General features: G+C 38.4%; 1 protein-coding gene across 4 annotated transcripts in view; it reads left to right on the top strand.

Annotated features, from left to right (window-relative positions):
• Positions 1-17156, top strand: part of AHCYL2 (adenosylhomocysteinase like 2) — a 178472-nt gene that overhangs the window by 127503 nt on the left and 33813 nt on the right. For all 4 annotated transcript variants that reach the window (XM_028165190.2, XM_028165189.2, XM_007177175.2 and 1 more), the window contains exons 3-6: positions 6691-6834; positions 7280-7380; positions 13917-14019; positions 15984-16078. In XM_028165190.2, coding sequence (XP_028020991.2) covers positions 6691-6834; positions 7280-7380; positions 13917-14019; positions 15984-16078 — 443 coding nt within the window. The remainder of the gene's footprint in view (positions 1-6690; positions 6835-7279; positions 7381-13916; positions 14020-15983; positions 16079-17156) is intronic.

Here is a 17156-nt window from a genome sequence, read left to right as displayed (position 1 = left end):
ATAATAAATAATTAAATAAATAATTTTCAATAACTGTTGAAAATTCATGAACCAGTTACTATAACTCTGGAAACTATAATAGTTGTGCAAATGTGAATTGTAAAAGAGTGTGTACATTTTAGACTCTTGAGTTTGTGCATGTTATCTAAAGATTGATAACTAAATAATAATAGTACTAAAATTTAACTTCAGCTCAATCTCTTCCCTACACACTGGATCCACATTTCCAACTATGTTCCTGCAGAGAAAACCAATGCCTGCCTTCCCACAGAAGTCCCCTATGCAGGGAGGGTACTTACAAAATATCTATTTACCCAGAAGACTGGGTTTGACGCCTTTCTTTTTTAAGTGAACACATAGTTGCCTGGTATAGCTCATTGGTGAGTGATATTGACTGGTGTCACCACCCTGCATAGATTGGACCTTTTAGGTTGAACTATGTGAAATTGCCATTTCTATAGTAAAAAAAATTATCAACCTTATATCTCCATTTAAGGGTACTAAGTTCGGGAGTATGGAGTCGAAACATCCTGGGACCTGGAAAATAACTTAAAGATCAGTTATTCAGCTTCCCATTTGATGCTGGAATTGCCTTGATGGCATCCCTGACAAATGGCCATCTGGCCTCTTTGGGAGCATTTTAGATCATAGGTTGATCCTTGCTTGATCTAGTAAGTTAACTCCCAATAAGCTCTTACACAATCCCTAATATTTAAAGATTTTATTTAGAAATAAAAATCACCATATTTGGCTGCCTGATTTGGGGGGCATCCCACTGTCCTGGTTAACCTCATCTGGATATAGTCCAGATTGTGTCCTTTTAAAAATATTATGCCTGTGAATATAATATTCTAGGTATGGTCCAAAATAATCTATAGTAGGTGTTATTTCCATAAACTCAGTGCTTTTCAAATGAAACCTAAGATTATGTTTGCTTCTTTTGCAGCTGTGTCACACACACTGTTACCTTCTCTTGTTTCCACATGAGCAATTGTCAAACCCTTTTAAACAGACTGTGAATGGAGATGCCTACTGCCTATAGTCTTGGACTGGGAGTTAGGAGAGACCTAGTCTCTAGGCTTTTTTTTTTTTTTTTTTTAATTATTTTTGGCTGCATTGGGTCTTTGTTGCTGCGTGTGGGCGGCATGTGGGATCTTCCTGGACCAGGACTCGAACCCGTGTCCCCTACATTGGCAGGCGGATTCTTAACCACTGCGCCACCAGGGAAGCCCAAGTTTCTAGACTTTGATCAGTGTGTGATTTGTTGTGTGATCCTGGAAAACTCTGACAGCCTGAAATGCTCATAACAGAGGCAATGGGAAAGTTATATGAGGTAACACAGAAAAAGCTCCATACTCATCAAATGAAAAGCCAGGAATAACAGAATTACAGCTTTCTAAATATGAGAAGATATGCAAATGCATGTCAGTAAGAACTTGGAACCCATTTTCAGCATATGTTATATTTTAATTGACTATAGAAATTAACATTGTTAGAGCCCCAAAGACTGATCCTTGGACTTCTTCCCTTCTGTGTTTATCTCTTCCCAAGTGAACTCATTCAGTCTCATAGTTTTAAATACCATATACTGGTGTTTGATTCTCAAATTTTATCTCTAGCCCAAATCTCTCCTCTGCACACTAGCCCCAGATATTCAACTGCCTGCTCAGTCCTTTCACTTGGATGTTTTATAGGCATCTCAGCCCTCCCATGTCTTAAAAACTGAATTGCTGAATTCCAACATTGCCCCTCTTCAGTCTATTCTCAATGCTGCAGCCAGATTCATTTTTTAAAATAAGTCAGATCGTATCACTTCTTAGCTCCAAACCTTCCAGTGGCTTCCCAGTCTCGCTCTGAGTAAGAGCTAAAGTTCTCACAATGGCCTACAAGACCCTATACCATCCACCCACACATTATATTTCTAATCACATCTCTAATTTCCCAAACTTTCCTCCTCCCCTGGCTATTTTGTTCACTCCAGTCGTGCTATCCTACTAACTATCATTTTGAAACATGCCAGGCATTCTCCTGCCTTAAGGCCTTTGCACTTGCTATTTCCTCTGCCTGGAATGCTCTAGGATACCCTCACTGGGTATCTTGCCTCCTTAGGTTCTTAACCAAAGATCACCTTCTCACTGAGACCTATCCTCTTTTAAAATTGTACAGACACCCTACACCTATCAAATTTTCCTCCTTTCTTTTTCTCCATAGCACTTATTATCGTATAACATATAATTTATTGTTGTCTTTCTTCCCTTACTTGAATATGAGATCCATGAGAGCAGAGATTTTTATCTCTTGGGTATTGCTTTATTCCCACCACTTAGAACTGTGTTTGACACATAAGAGGTGCTCAGTAAATACATATTGGGGAAAGGTGTCCAGAGACATTCTTATTATACAACTTTACACCCCTGTAAAGGAGCATACACCTCTGATACACTCTCTGTATGTGAAGAGTTAGAAGGTTTATGACATTTCAAAAAAAGATACCTTCCTGTCCAAAGTGCTCGTTTTTTTTTTTTTTTCAAAGTGCTTGTTTTGATGAAGATACTTAGAGTTTTACTTAGGCTGTGGCGTACTCTCCCTTCCTAATGATCCTAATACTAAGTTTTGCCATGCTTTTATTTAGGAACCTCTTCTGGCCTTTTCAACCAGGTTCCTCCTGGGAATCATAGAACACAGAAAAGGATGGTTCTTCAAAGGAGGGATCATAACTAGTACCCTGCTAGATGCAGAGGAGAGAAGTTAATTCATATATTCAGTGGATGCTTCAAGACATTAGGGCTTAATTCTAGTGGAACCCAGACTGAAAGGGGCTACATCAATCCTTGAAATTATTTTATAAAAAACAAACTTCTAAAAACTCTTTCTCTAAGCACAAAACCCTTAAAAACAAATGAATAGAAGAGACTTTTTTTCAAAGTCAGATCATTCTCAGTGATATATTTCTGAAAAAGCTGTCTTTGCAGTGAGTTAATTGGTTAAGGGTAAGGAAAGAGGAGTAAAGTTCCTTAGTTCATAATTGGTTCTCCTAAAGCTTGAAGTATTTTCAGATTTTTCCAAATAACAAAGTTTTGTTTGTCTATATTTTGGTTGCTAACATAGCTTTTCACATATTTCTAGAGTGTTATCAATGAAATCTGCTGCACGTTGACACACAGGTCATTACTGTTATTCCATTACCAAATGAATAGATTGGGCCCAAGAGGAATTGCCTGACTTAAAATAGTCTAATACGACTAATTCAGCGAAAAGTCTGACTGCTTCTTCTCCTAGCAATAACCCACAATATCACAGCTGCTAGGAGGTAAGGCTTAATCAGGCTTGAGCCATAGAACATATGTATGCCAGTTCCATGGGGTCGATTGTGGATTAGTGATTCACCAAGTTATGTTTTGATTCTGCGATACCATGAAACAAGAGAACATCCCATGATAGAGTTATTTTGTACTTAGTATTACTTTTCTACCTAGAAATTGAACCCTTTTTTTGTGATTATCTCATTTAGTCATAAGATTTTTCTGGTGGGAGTTAGGGGAAAGGGAGAGCATGGGGCGAGAGAGGATCTATTACACTCCCTATTTTATGGTTGGATAAATTGAAAATTGGTCACTTAACCAGTTAGAGGTGAAGCTAGAGCTAAGGTCTCAGACCTGTACTTCAGTAGGTGATTGTCTTGATTATCGGTTGTTCATTTTTAACTAAATTATGACTCTGGGCTTCAGAATGTGCTGACAATTCCAAACACTTTAGAAACTGTTCAAGCATGTGTATATATATATATATATATGTGTGTTGGGTTTCTCTAAATTTTCCCAGGAAGAATTTTTAATTCTATCTCAACTATTTTTATGAATATGCTACTTTAAATATAGTGGCAGAAATGAGTTATGGATTAAAAAAAAATGGTAGTTCAGGAATAATCTTTCCACTGTGTTTGCAACAATAACATTCTCTTGGTCTAAGTGTGTCAGCCATTTTGCATTCACATATTAGTACAGTCTAGACAACTGATACTTTTGGATCTCACTTGATAACAGGTCTCTATAAAGGGCTCTTTGAAAACAAATCCATTTTGGCTCAAAGAAAAAGATTGGTTGAACTAACTATAACCAGTTGACTACTGTTAAGAAAAGAAAATACTGTTTTTTCCCTTTAGAAAAGGGAAGTAGTATAAATAATTTTTTTCTTTGAGTTGGAAGAAAACCAAAAATTTGAGTACTTCTCTTAAGGAGAATTTTAGGGGGGTTTGTTGTTGTTTGGTTGGCTTTTTTCCCCTGACTCGTCCTTAAAAGCTGAAGAGGCATAGGGAGAGGAGAGCTATTCTAGGTAGAGTTAGGACTCCAGTCTCAACCTTTTTCATCACTGCCATTCAACCACCTGCTGCTTGGGTAAATTAATAGATGACGGAGGTAGAGAAAAAAAGAAACTGCTAAATAATATTGTATGTATGTCATTCCTTTCCCATTCAAAATCCTAAAGCTAAGTAAGAACCCTTAAAGATGTTATATTTGGTATTGAATTTAAAATATGTACAAAAACCAGTAATAATATCAGGTATCATTTACTGAGTGCTTAATTACTTTATGCCAGCATTGCACTAAGCACTTTACGTACATTATTTTATTTAATCTTCTCAACAACTTGACTCTGACAAATCATGTCTGCATATTATATAGTCTGCTTCATAGCACATATTACAACCATATGGAAAGAATAACTCTAAATAATTAATTCTGTAATTAGTTATTTCATGTCTGACTCACCTACTAGACTGAAAATCCCATGAAGGCAAAGACAGTCGATATCCGTCCTGTATCCCCAGCACTTAGACTGTGCTTGGTACATAGTAGATGCACAATAAAAGTTCATTGAATGAACAACTGAATGTGTGAATGACTGGATACATGAATGAATTAACAACCCTATGAAAAACGTTCTGGTATTGCCTCTACTTTATACCCAGAAGCAGAGACTGAGACTTCAACCAAAATCTCTCTGACTCCAGAACACTTAACCACTGTATTTAAATGGCCATTAGGGAGCATAAAAATCATCATGGCTCTGGAAAAGGATTTGAAATTTCAGGATACTCTGAATGTGAAGACTTTCTTCAAAAGCAACTTTTCTATAAATTTGGATCAGGATTAGGATGGCTGTTATCTTTCTTCTCTCAGGTGATAGAAGCATGGTTCCCCTAAGCCTCTGACTCATAAGCCATTTCTGAGTATTGATTGGTGAAACAGGTGACTGCCCAAGAAACTGTTTCTGGGCTCTGTTGCCAAAGGTACTTTGAGCTCTCACTCACCCTAGGAGGGAGAACCATAGACTTTTTGTACAGATTATCTCCTTTCAAGAACAAAAGTCCCTTTGGGGATTTATTAATTCCCCCACCTCCCCTGGTGTTCATGTTCTTTCTTGTTGCCTCGTGTTGGGACTTTGCTCTAGGGCAGTTTTCCAGCTCCAAGAGAGACACTCGGGCCCCTGCTGCCCAAACATTTTGTAGCACCATGCTTGATTAACTGGGCAAGGTCAGACTTGCCTTTTACAGCCCTCCCAGAGATAGACCCTTTGCTAAGAAATCCCAGAAATGCCTTAATTCTCTGGATATAAGTAGATCAGGAGACCCTAGGAGCTCTGAGCTTTTGCAGCTTTCTCCCCTTAAAAGTGATGGAAGTACTTCTTATCTCATTGAGAAATATATAATGCTTTATAGACAGTGCTTTATGTCCCCAACCTTCCTCCCCCCAAAACCTTGAGGACTGCTTAGGAAGAAACTATCCTCAGGAACTTAAACATAAATCAAAGAAAGAGATTACTTCAAATCATCCAGCAAATGATTAGCAACTACAGAATTATATGAAGACTAAAAAGACCTCAGTCAAACATGGGAATGGCAGCAGCAGTAGCTGCCTATTAGCCACAATCAAAAGTCTTAGACCTTCCACCCTCTAGTGTATGTTGCTAAATGGATTAGTCATCAGAGCATTTAATTATACTGAAAGAGGATTTATCTGCTTCTTTGGGAATCTAAAATGCCTAATGCAGGACCCACTGAGGCCAGCAAGAAGGGAGAACACACTGAATACTTCATTGTCAATGTCTAATTGGGTCTGCAGGCATAGTTCAGCCTCATCAGAGCCAGTCTTAAAAAAGAAAGCTCTGTTTTGTCAGACAAACACTTTTTGTGTGGTTCTTAATTACTTTCCCATGGGTTCCTTGTTTTCTAATTCTTATCTGTTCAGTTACTGTACTGAAACACAAATTACATCAGGTGTTTAAGCAGCAAGCAGAGAAGGGTAGCTAGGATCCCAGAAACCCACAGGTTAATCACCATGATCATGCATTAAGAACTTGAACCTATTGCTATCGTGGAATAACCTCTCTCTTTTTTCATTTTCAAGGACTTCTGCATGTTCTGAAGATAAAGTTAGCCTTAGATTCCAAGTTAATGCTACCCAGGGGGAATGTCTTTGGCAACGTCTCTCAGCTTCCTCTTTCTGGCCTGTGGATAGCACTTTCCATGGGTGATGATTGACACAGCTCCTTGGTGCCACTTAGGTGCTTACCAAATGTGTAAATTTACAAGGTGCTGGATTACTAGAAAAGCCTCAGTTCACTCCATGGTTTGGAGTTTTAGAGGAAGCCATTTTTTCCCTCTAAAGGTATTTTATTCTGTCATTCCAGCTGCTTCATATACAGATAGCTCTGATGATGAGACATCTCCCAGGGACAAGCAGCAAAAGAACTCTAAGGGAAACAGTGACTTCTGTGTCAAGAACATCAAACAGGCAGAGTTTGGACGAAGAGAAATTGAAATTGCTGAACAAGGTAAAGAAAGTAAACACCTTTTCCTCTCAAGCTGCCTGTGTCTTTTTGTCCATGTTAATTCCTTTTTACATCCTGGGGTCTAGTAGTTTGTGAAATTTCAGTGTGATTTTGAAGAATACTTATAACAAAAGAAATATGGGCTCAGGAAACACTGTGGGGAGGGAGTAAACTCTAGAGGGTCTAGAAAGAACCTCTGTACAAGGAAAAGGGGGAGAGACTAGATAAGGGGGACTGGGATATAGGGAATTAAACATTGGACCATTTACCTCTGGAAGTCTCTTATAACAGAAAAATCAAGTTTAAAGTTTTGATCCCTTGAGAAGCTTAATCTAACAGAGAACCTGATTGGGGAAGGATCTTATCTTAAGAGAGTACATTTTTCTGTTATTCTTTACCTCTCATCCCTCCTCTCTAAAATTGCTGCATGTGTATTGGGCCTTTTCAGAAATGCCGGCGCTGATGGCTTTGAGGAAGAGAGCTCAAGGAGAGAAACCTTTGGCTGGAGCCAAAATTGTGGGTTGCACACACATCACTGCTCAGACTGCTGTGAGTCCTTTTCCTTTCTCCACATAACAATAGTTAATAACAGCCACCAGCTATTGAGGGCTGGCACCATGCCAAGCACTAGTTCCGAGCTTAACAAGTGCTCATTAACCCTCATACTGGCCATGTAAAAGCACATATTCCTGTTTCCATTTTATAAATGAGGAAGCTGAAGCTCAGGGAGGTTAAGTAATTTGTCCAAGGTTATACAGCTAGTAAACCACAGAATTGAGATTTAAACTTCAATATATCGGATTCCCAAGCTTATTCTTTCTCCAGTCTTCTCCACTGCTTCCCCTTATCTTCCCTTCCAGTGTCATTTCTACACGACACCTCTGTGTTAGGCTGCTTTCAGCTGCAAATAAGAGAAAACCTGATTCAACCTGGATTGTACATAAGGGAATTCATGACATTACATAGCTAGAAGTCCAGAGGTAAGGTGGACTTCAGATGAAGGCTCTCAGGGCTCAGTTTCATCTATCTGTGATTCTCTTGGAGCTGCCTCCTCTCTGTGCTTACTTCATCCTCAGGCTGATAGCAAGATGGTTACAGCTCTTTAAGCCATCCCAGACTGACATGAAGAGGAAGAAGGACCATTTCTTCCTCTCTCCCAAGAGCAAGGAAACCTTTCCCAGAAGTCCTCCAGGGTACTCTGTCATGTCACTGAGCAGAACTGGATCACATGCTCATGCCCCACCAGTCCTGGCAAAGGAACTGGGGTTACCGTGATTGGTTTAGATCCGTAATTTTCACCCTTGTCAGATTCACTGACCCCTTTTGATTAAAAAATATGTTTTGCAACGGCCCAGTATTTTCTTGAAATGAAATTCAGATATAGCATAGCTAGGTACATATAATTTTTAAAAAATAAATGTAAAATCTTACTGAAATATGAAGGAAGAATAAAAGGAAAGTAATTTATAATAAAATAACGTGTATTTCAATATGTAAGTGCTTGGGTACAAGTAGAGTTGAATAGTCAGATATTTGTACTTACTTATAGCATTATTTGAATGTGAGTGCTACAAATGTATATACATAGAAATGTGTTACTGGTTCCAGAGCATCAGAGAAATATTGCCAAATTATATAATTTTCTGAAATTATAAACAACTTTTTGTAAATTTCTGAATAACAACAATATCAAAAATATGAGTTTTCGGGCTTCCCTGGTGGCGCAGTGGTTGAGAATCTGCCTGCCAACGCAGGGGACACGGGTTCGAGCCCTGGTCTGGGAAGATCCCACGTGCCGCGGAGCAACTAGGCCCGTGAGCCACAACTACTGAGCCTGCGCGTCTGGAGCCTGTGCTCCGCAAAAAGAGGCCACGATAGTGAGAGGCCCGCGCACCGCGATAGAGTGGCCCCCACTTGCCGCAACTAGAGAAAGCCCTCGCACAGAAACGAAGACCCAACACAGACAAAAAATAAATATAAAAATAAATTAAAAAAAAAAAAGACCCTATTTCCAAATAAGGTTACATTAAAAAATATATATATATGAGTTTTCTCTTGGTTTATACACTTGTTGCATTCTTGGAAAAACTATTATTGTTTTGTATTAAAACTACAACAATACCTTTGTTGATATGTAAAGTGGAATAAAGTTCTAAACTCAGATAATTATAAATAGATTTCTCACTCATGTGAACTTTTCATTGGAACACTTGAAAATTGTACCAGATATGGCATGGTTTTTTTGTTCTGGGAGACTGTCCTACACTTTCGAAATGTCAAGATCCCTGGCCCTACTCACTAAATACCAGTAACACTCCCCTACCAATTACCGTGACAACCAAAAATGCCCCCACGGTTTTCCAAAGTTCCTCTGCTGAGAACCACGGACTTAGAGTCGCCATCATCAAAGATGTAATACATACTAAGTTGCCAACCGTAATGAGACCACTACAGGAAATCAGTGTATTAAGAAATTGTCTGGACTCTTTTATGGGATTTATAAGATCCAGGTCGTTTGTATGACTAGATCTCTTCCAAAAGATTGTCTCGTAAGCACAACACTATGTGGCCACGTTCCTTATTCAGAACAGCAGAGATTCCTCAAGATACAACTACTGTTAGCATCTTCCCTGTGAGACTTTTCTGGGTTATGTGTTCTCTGAGGAAAAGGATACCTTGGCACCCCAAAATTAGTATAATAAATTGAAAAGCTATCACTTTTTGGAGCTATAGACTAATGAATCAAGGCAGAAACACTCTTGGAACCTTTTTTCGGCTTCCCCAGTCAGGGACATGAGACTTCAGTGTGGTGGCTTAAAATAGTTAGTGCTTCTGTACTGTCTCATGTTGCTAAATTACATCTAGTTTCTTTTTTACCCCCTGGCTCATAAACATTACCACTCTTCAAGTTTACCTTCTTTCTTTTTCCTGAATGGAGTAATCAAAATTAGTTTACCAATTTTAATATTATTTTATTGTTCCCTCCCCACATTTTTCTGTTTCCTTTAAAAAAATAATTACAAAGGAATTTTGCTTTGTTTTTTTAATCTCTATTTTATTTTTCTGATTACAGAAGTAATTCATGTTCATTTTACAATATTCAAGCATTACCACAATCTGTAATGTAGAAAGACAAAGTCTGCTATAATCCCATGCTCCAGAAATAACTATCATAGTTAACAGTTTCCTGTCCATGTTTCTAATAGACTTGGATCTAAATATTTATATTTTTTAGGTGTTTTTCCATAGTTCCTTCCAACCAGATTCCTTAGCTACTCTCTCTAAACAGTAATGATTTAAAGTCGAGTTAAACCAGCTTCTGAGCTCTGTCCTCCTCCCACTTCTACCAGCCTTCACTTCTGCTTGAGCCCTAATAGCCAGCAGTCTTGACTCATAGTTCTTTAAATAGTTCTTATATTCTTGGTCCTAGTCACTTTTCTAGTTAATTTATATTGCTTTGTAGGTAAGTCTCAGTATCATTCTTTTGTTTGGCACGTTGAGGAATCCTAGTTATAGAAATTCAGAAATTCTTTAAGGTGAAAATTAAAACAGGATAGAAAAAAATTGGATTGGATATTGAAAGGTAAAGAAATTAAGATATAAGAGTAGTTCTGCTGTGGCCTTAGACGAATTATGTGAGAGAGTTAGCCTAGTGGAGTTGTTTGCACGTATTTTTTTTTTAATTAGAGCATATTTTTAATTAGAATTTTTATTTTGTATATAAATATTAGAAAATACAAATTTTTAAAAATGAAAATTATCAGTACCCAAAGTTAAGCACTGTCAGGAAATTTTAAAACAAACCTTTTCACCAAAGATTTATCCTTGTTAAAAGAGCTCTTAATTGAAGCAGTAGGGTGGTACATTACCTTCTTCTTTTTTTTTTTTTAATATTTATTCATTTATTTATTTGGCTGCATTGGGTCTTAGTTGCGGTATGCAGGATCTTCGTTGCAGTGTGTGGGATCTTTAGTTGCGGCATGTGGGATCTGTTTAGTGGTGGCATGTGGGATATTTTTAGTGGTGGCATGTGGGATCTAGTTCCCTGACCGGGGATTGAACCTGGGCTCCCTGCATTGGGAATGCAGAGTCTTAACCATTGGACCACCAGGGAAGTCCCTATACTACCTTCTTATAAAGAAGCCTATCTCCATCTTACATACTGAAGTGAAAGTAAGTCAGAATCAAATCAGTGGATTAAATTTATTTTAATAATTTAAAAAAAAATTGAAATACACACAGATTTATAGAAAAGTTGCAAACACAGTACAGATAACTTTTTTTCTGAACCATTGAAGAGTAAGTTGCCAACCTTATGATGCTCCCACAAATACCTTAGTGTATATTTTCTACAAACAAGAACATTCTCCTGTCCAACCAGTACAGCCATTCAAAATTAGGAAATTAACATTGATTCATTATTGCCATCTAATCCTCAGGTCCCATTTGAGCTTCACTAATTGTCCCAATAATACTTTTTTATAACCAAAGGATCCAGTCCATAGTTATGTGTCTCATTTAATTGTCATCTCTTTAGTCTCCTGCAGTGCTGGATAGTTCATCAGTCTTTCCTTGACTTTCATGACCTTGACACTTTGAAGATTATAGACAAATTATTCTGTAGTATGTCCTTAGTACGTAGAAAATGATGCTGTGCTTTTTTCATTTAATCCTATTGGATGGCACTTGTTTTCGATTTGTCCCATAACTGATGTTCATTTTGATCCCTTGATGGAGGTGGTGTCTGCCAGACTTTTCTAGTGTAAAAGTTATTTTTCCCCTTTTGTAATTAATAAGTATTTTGTGAGGTAGTAATACGAAACTGTGTAAATATCCCATTCTTCATCAAACTTTCCATTTATTCATTCATTTATGTATTTGTGTGGAGTCATTGTTTCCTATTTTATTTAATGGGTTATAATCCATTACTATCATTATTTATTATGATAAAAATTGTTCCAATTTTGGCCAAGAGGAACTCCTTAAGTCTGGCTTCTGTGCCTTGTCTCTTGACATATCCCTTTCTTTCTTTGAGCACTTCCTTTCTTCTCGTACAAGATGATCTAAGCTCATTTTGTACCTTCCCTGTCCTATCCCTGGAATCAGCCATTTCTCCAAGGAGCCCTGGTTCCTTTTCCTTTTAGTGGATCTGTACACTAGTGTGCTCTTTGCTATTGGGATATCATTGTTCCTGGATCCTCTTTCATTAATTTTCAAAAATAATTGCCCATTAACTCTTCATATATATCTTTTGCCCTGTTCTCTCCTTCTGTAAATTAGGCCATTGATAGTATCCCATAGATCTTAGATGCTCTCTTCTGATTTTTTCCCCCACTCTTTTTTCTTTCTGTATTTCAGTTTGGTGATTTCTATTGATCTATCTTCAAGTTCACTGATTCTATCCCTAGATATGCCCAGTCTGGTGATAAGCCTAATGAAAGAATTCTTAAATCTGATCCTTAAAAAAAAAAAAAAAAAATTCTGACATTTCTATTTGACTTGTTTTTATAGTTCCCATCTCTCTGCTGAAATTCCCTACCTGTTCATGGATGTTGTCCTTCTTTTTCACTACACCCCTTAGCATAAATATATTAATCATAGTTAATTGAAAGTTCCTGTCTGATCAAACATCTATCTCATCTCAGAGTCTGGTTCTCTTGAATACTTTCCTGACAATGGGTTGGTTTTTTTTTTCACTTTTTTTGGTGTGCCTTGCGATTTTACATTGAATGGTAGTATATTATTTTCCATTATTGCCATGAATTGGGCTGGATTTCAATTCTGTTGTTCCATACCAAAGGCTACAAATTCCCCCAGGCTGGAGGGCTCTCGTACTCCTCAGTGTTTGCACTTCACCCTCGGGCTTTCAGCTGCTTCTGCACATGCTTGCCACAGGGGGGCTCTGTCTTCAAGTGCATGTCCCCGCTGCAGCACGCGACTGCTACTCCTTGTTTCCTGGAGCTAGGCTCAAGGTGAGGGCAAGTGGGGTTCTTAGATTTTCTGGTCCAGCCTCAGTGTTAGGCAGGCCTCTGTGAAGGTAGGACTTTTTCAGTGTTCCTGCCACTCCTCTCTGTAGCAGCCAAATTTTGCCTTGTATTGGTGGTAGGTCTTGAGCAGAGATATTTTCCCGTCCCTCCTGGAGAGGTAGCAGATTTTTACTTTGTATCAATGTAGGGTCCTGGGCCCAAGATGATTTTCTGCTACTCCCCCAGGAGCACAGAGTTTTTGCTTCCACCCTTCCCCAGAAGCAATGGCTCTTTGCCTGGTCCCTGATGGCAGGCATAATTCCTGCTCCTCTTGCTACAGTTTAAGGCTTTTGCTTCCTATGAGAGAAGACTGTGGAGAAGTGCCGAGGTTTCATGCTTACCTTTGAGCCCAGCCAATCAGCTCCCTGCCCCCAATCTTTCTTGTGAGCCCTGGTTGGAAGCCCCTGGAAAAGAGCTTGCATGTGAGTATGAACTCTCCTTGTGCCTGGGGCTACCAGAAGTTCCAAACTGACATACTTTCCCACACTCAGCCTTTACTAATTCATTAAAATTTTAGCTTATTTTTTCTTACCATGATGTATGGCAGCCACCCCTTCCTTCTGTGCTCTGACAAGGGTGAAACAGTGTTCCTGCTCTCCTTAAAGGGATTTGTTGCTCTTTGGAGTTCCTTGGTTGCATTATGACCTCAGCTCTTAGATGTACTCAAGAAAAGTTATGGTTTTGTAGATTATCCAGCTTTTTCTTATTAAGGTGGAAGCTTCTCTTGCAGCTTTCTACATCCTAAGGAGAAGCAGAGCTATAAATTTGTGGTTTTTAAAAAGATGTTTGGCACTGAAAGCCTTGGTTTAATTAAATCTTACAGGGAGGCCCAATATGTTAAATGAGTAAAAGCATACAGCTCAGCTGGAGCCTTCCCCATGCCTACCCCCAACCCTTGCCCTCTTCTCAAAGTATTGAAGTTTCTGTAAAGCACAGTTTGAAAATCATGGGCGTTAGTTATTCCTAATGTACTTTCTCATTGTCAAATATATAAACTTAATCTCCTTGACCAGTTGTTTGGCCCATGCTTGCTCATCTCCTGCTTTCTCTTTAATATAGGTGCTTATGGAAACTCTGGGCGCTCTGGGGGCACAGTGCCGATGGGCTGCCTGCAATATCTATTCCACTCTCAATGAAGTGGCTGCTGCTCTAGCAGAAAATGGTAAGATCTTTTGTGTGTTCTCTTTGTCTTTGGCTAAAGTTTCCAGAAAGTTCCATTGTTTCAATAAATATCTGTAAGGAAAGTTGACATTTAAAGTTGTCTTGAAAGAAATATTCTTTTTTTAGTTGAAGTATAGTTGATGTACAATGTTGTGTTAGTTTCAGGTATACAATAAAGTGATTCACTGTGTATGTGTATATATATCTATATATATCTATCTATATCTTTCTTTTTTCATATCTATCTTTTTTCAATTCTTTTCCACTATAGATTATCATAAGATATTGAATGCAGTTCCCTATGCTATACAGTAAATCCTTGTTGTTTACCTGTTTTATATATGGTAGTGTGTATCTGTTAATCTCCCCCTTCCCCTTTGGTAACCATAAGTTTGTTTTCTGTGTCTGTGAGTCCTTCTGTTTTGTAAATAAGTTCACTTATACTATTTTTTTAGATTCCGCATATAAGTGATATCATGTAATATTTGTCTTTCTCTGACTTACTTCACTTAGTATGATAATCTCTAGGTCCATCCATGTTGCTGCAAATGGCATTATTTCATTCTTTGTTGTGGCTGAGTAATATTCCATTGTATGTATACACCACATCTTCTTTATCCATTCATCTGTTGATGGACACTTAGGTTGCTTACATGTCTTGGTGGGTCCCTATTCTTGATGAGTTTGCCCTCTTTCTGGGCTTCTCTTGTTAAATATGATCGAGGTAACTGTGTTGCTTTACAGTCACAAATATCATCTTATGTCTAATATCACATTATTAGTTAATGCTTTGCCTTGTCAGAGCACCAGTGAACATTATTCACTGTCTAAGGTCATATGGATTAGAAAAGAAAATGCTTCAGGCATAATTTTGTGGTCTGACTGGTTTTCAGCAGTTAATGTTTGGTGCTCTGCTTCAGCGGTAAACAGGACTTGACCTGGCAGATTAATATTTGATAACAACAACCACTGACACTTGAAGGACAAAAGAAATAGAGAAGTTTGGACTTTGCCAGTTCCTTGCCTTCACTCTCTGATAGCCCAACACAGATCAGGATACCAAACACTTGCTTCAGAGCTATTGAGAAATTCTGGGAAAGCTCTATAGTGCATGCATACCTCTCTTTTTGCAAGCACTTTGAGCGTTTTATTTGTTCTTTCATTTACAGTCATTCGTTTGTAAAATTTTTATTAATGTATAAAATATGTATAGAAAGTACACATATATAAATATATAGTCCAATTAATTGTACATGTACATTCATTTCTCTTTTTTTTTTCAACAAATGCTTATTGACCTACTTTAAGAACAAATGAGAGTGTCTTTGCCCTCAGAATCTTATATTGTGGTTAAGTAGAAAAGACACATATATAAATAATGATAGTACAAGGGCATATATGATAATGCCACAACAGATCATAAACCCACATTTAGTATACCAACAAGGGGCTTATAAAAGTTCAGATTCCATGTGAGATCACTTTCAGCTGAGTTATAAGGCTTCCTTAGGAACATGATACTTAACTGGACAATGAAGTATAACAACACTTGAACAGAGGGAGAAGAGTGTAAGAGTTTTCCTGATGCAGAGGATGGGATGACTAAAGTATAGAAACAAGAAAGATCAAAATGTAGTTGGGAAATGATGAGAATTCCAGTTGGACTGGATGAAGAAGTACATATTTCTGGTTTCTTCTTTTTTGCCTTTAGTCATACTTTTAGCATCTGTCATACTCTTGGCCCTTTTGTTTGTCCTCTTTGGTCTAACAGGAGTGAAATGACCACCAAAGACAAAGGCGAGTGTAAAAGGACTGAAGACAATACTAATCATTGAAGAAAGTCAACCCAAGAAGTATAGCAGAACGAGAGAGCTTGGAATTGGGGAAAACCAGCATCTTCTTACCAAAATTTAGGGTCAGCCCTTTTTCAGGCTTTAATGGTTTCTCTTTGTTCTTTTTTCTCAGGATTTCCTGTGTTTGCCTGGAAAGGAGAGTCAGAAGATGACTTCTGGTGGTGCATTGATAGATGTGTGAATGTGGAGGGCTGGCAGCCAAACATGGTGGGTTAGATCTCTGCCAACACAATTCTGTTGGGGCCTGGAGGTATAGAGAGGGAGAGTGTGGTCTGGGAGAGGGTTTCCCAACAGGAAGGAAGGCAAATGCTTCCTTTTCCATCTGATGTACCTAGGCTTCTGGCAGAACTAGATGCTTATGCTTAGGACATCCCAAGAATATTCAACCTCTTTATAGCCTCAAAGTGCTTTTCATTGTCAGTGCTGATCTCAGAAGCACTCATATTCATCAGCAACATTAAAATACTGCTCAGGGTTCACACATGACTGGTTAAAAAGTAAGATTAATGAGTTACCATCCCCTACCACTGCTTACCACCACCCCCTACCCCCCACCCACCCCGCCCGACAACATCAATGATTAAAGCACACACATGCACACACAGCTCCTATGGTACTTAGGTTTCTTTCTAGAATCACGTGCTAAATTTATAGTAAACCTGAAGGGATTCCAAGTTCAAATTTCTTCTCTTTATTCATTTCTCACCTGAAGAAAGATGAATAGGCAAAGTTTTGGGGTCTTAATTTTTGCTTAGTTTTTATTTTTGTTTCATTTTTTAAAAGATCAAGTGTTGAAGGCTGAGAGCATATTAGATTCACAAGGGGAAGCAAAAAGCTTCACAAAGTACGATGCACTCCTGCTTTGCAAACCTTTCTGCATATGGGTGAGAGGAGAAATTAGGGAATCAACTGAAACAAGAATCCTTGAAGCTCTAGTCCAACTATTGCTTACTGCTAAAGACTGCAGAGCAGGCTTCACCTGGGACACAGCAGAGAGAAGCAGCCTGTCTTTCTGGATTCTGTGATCCAGGTCACATTGCACCAAGTGTTGGTTTGAGGAAGCTGGGTTAAAACCTTTGTATCCTGAAAGGGAGGGAGGACTCAGCTATAAGATGAGTCAGCTCATTCCAGCGGAGTTTAACGGTGACAGAAGGGAGTGTGACTGACAGGTGCTAAAGAAGATATGCCAGGGGGGTTCTACTGGAAATAAAACATTAATTTTATAGTCATGAACATAAGGAGGACAGGCGATTGTACATGGAGAGCTTTTATAGACTGTAGAGCC

Source organism: Balaenoptera acutorostrata, chromosome 7 (genome assembly GCF_949987535.1).
Source record: "Balaenoptera acutorostrata chromosome 7, mBalAcu1.1, whole genome shotgun sequence".
NCBI lineage: Eukaryota > Metazoa > Chordata > Mammalia > Artiodactyla > Balaenopteridae > Balaenoptera > Balaenoptera acutorostrata.
This window is presented reverse-complemented; position numbering and strand designations above follow the sequence as displayed.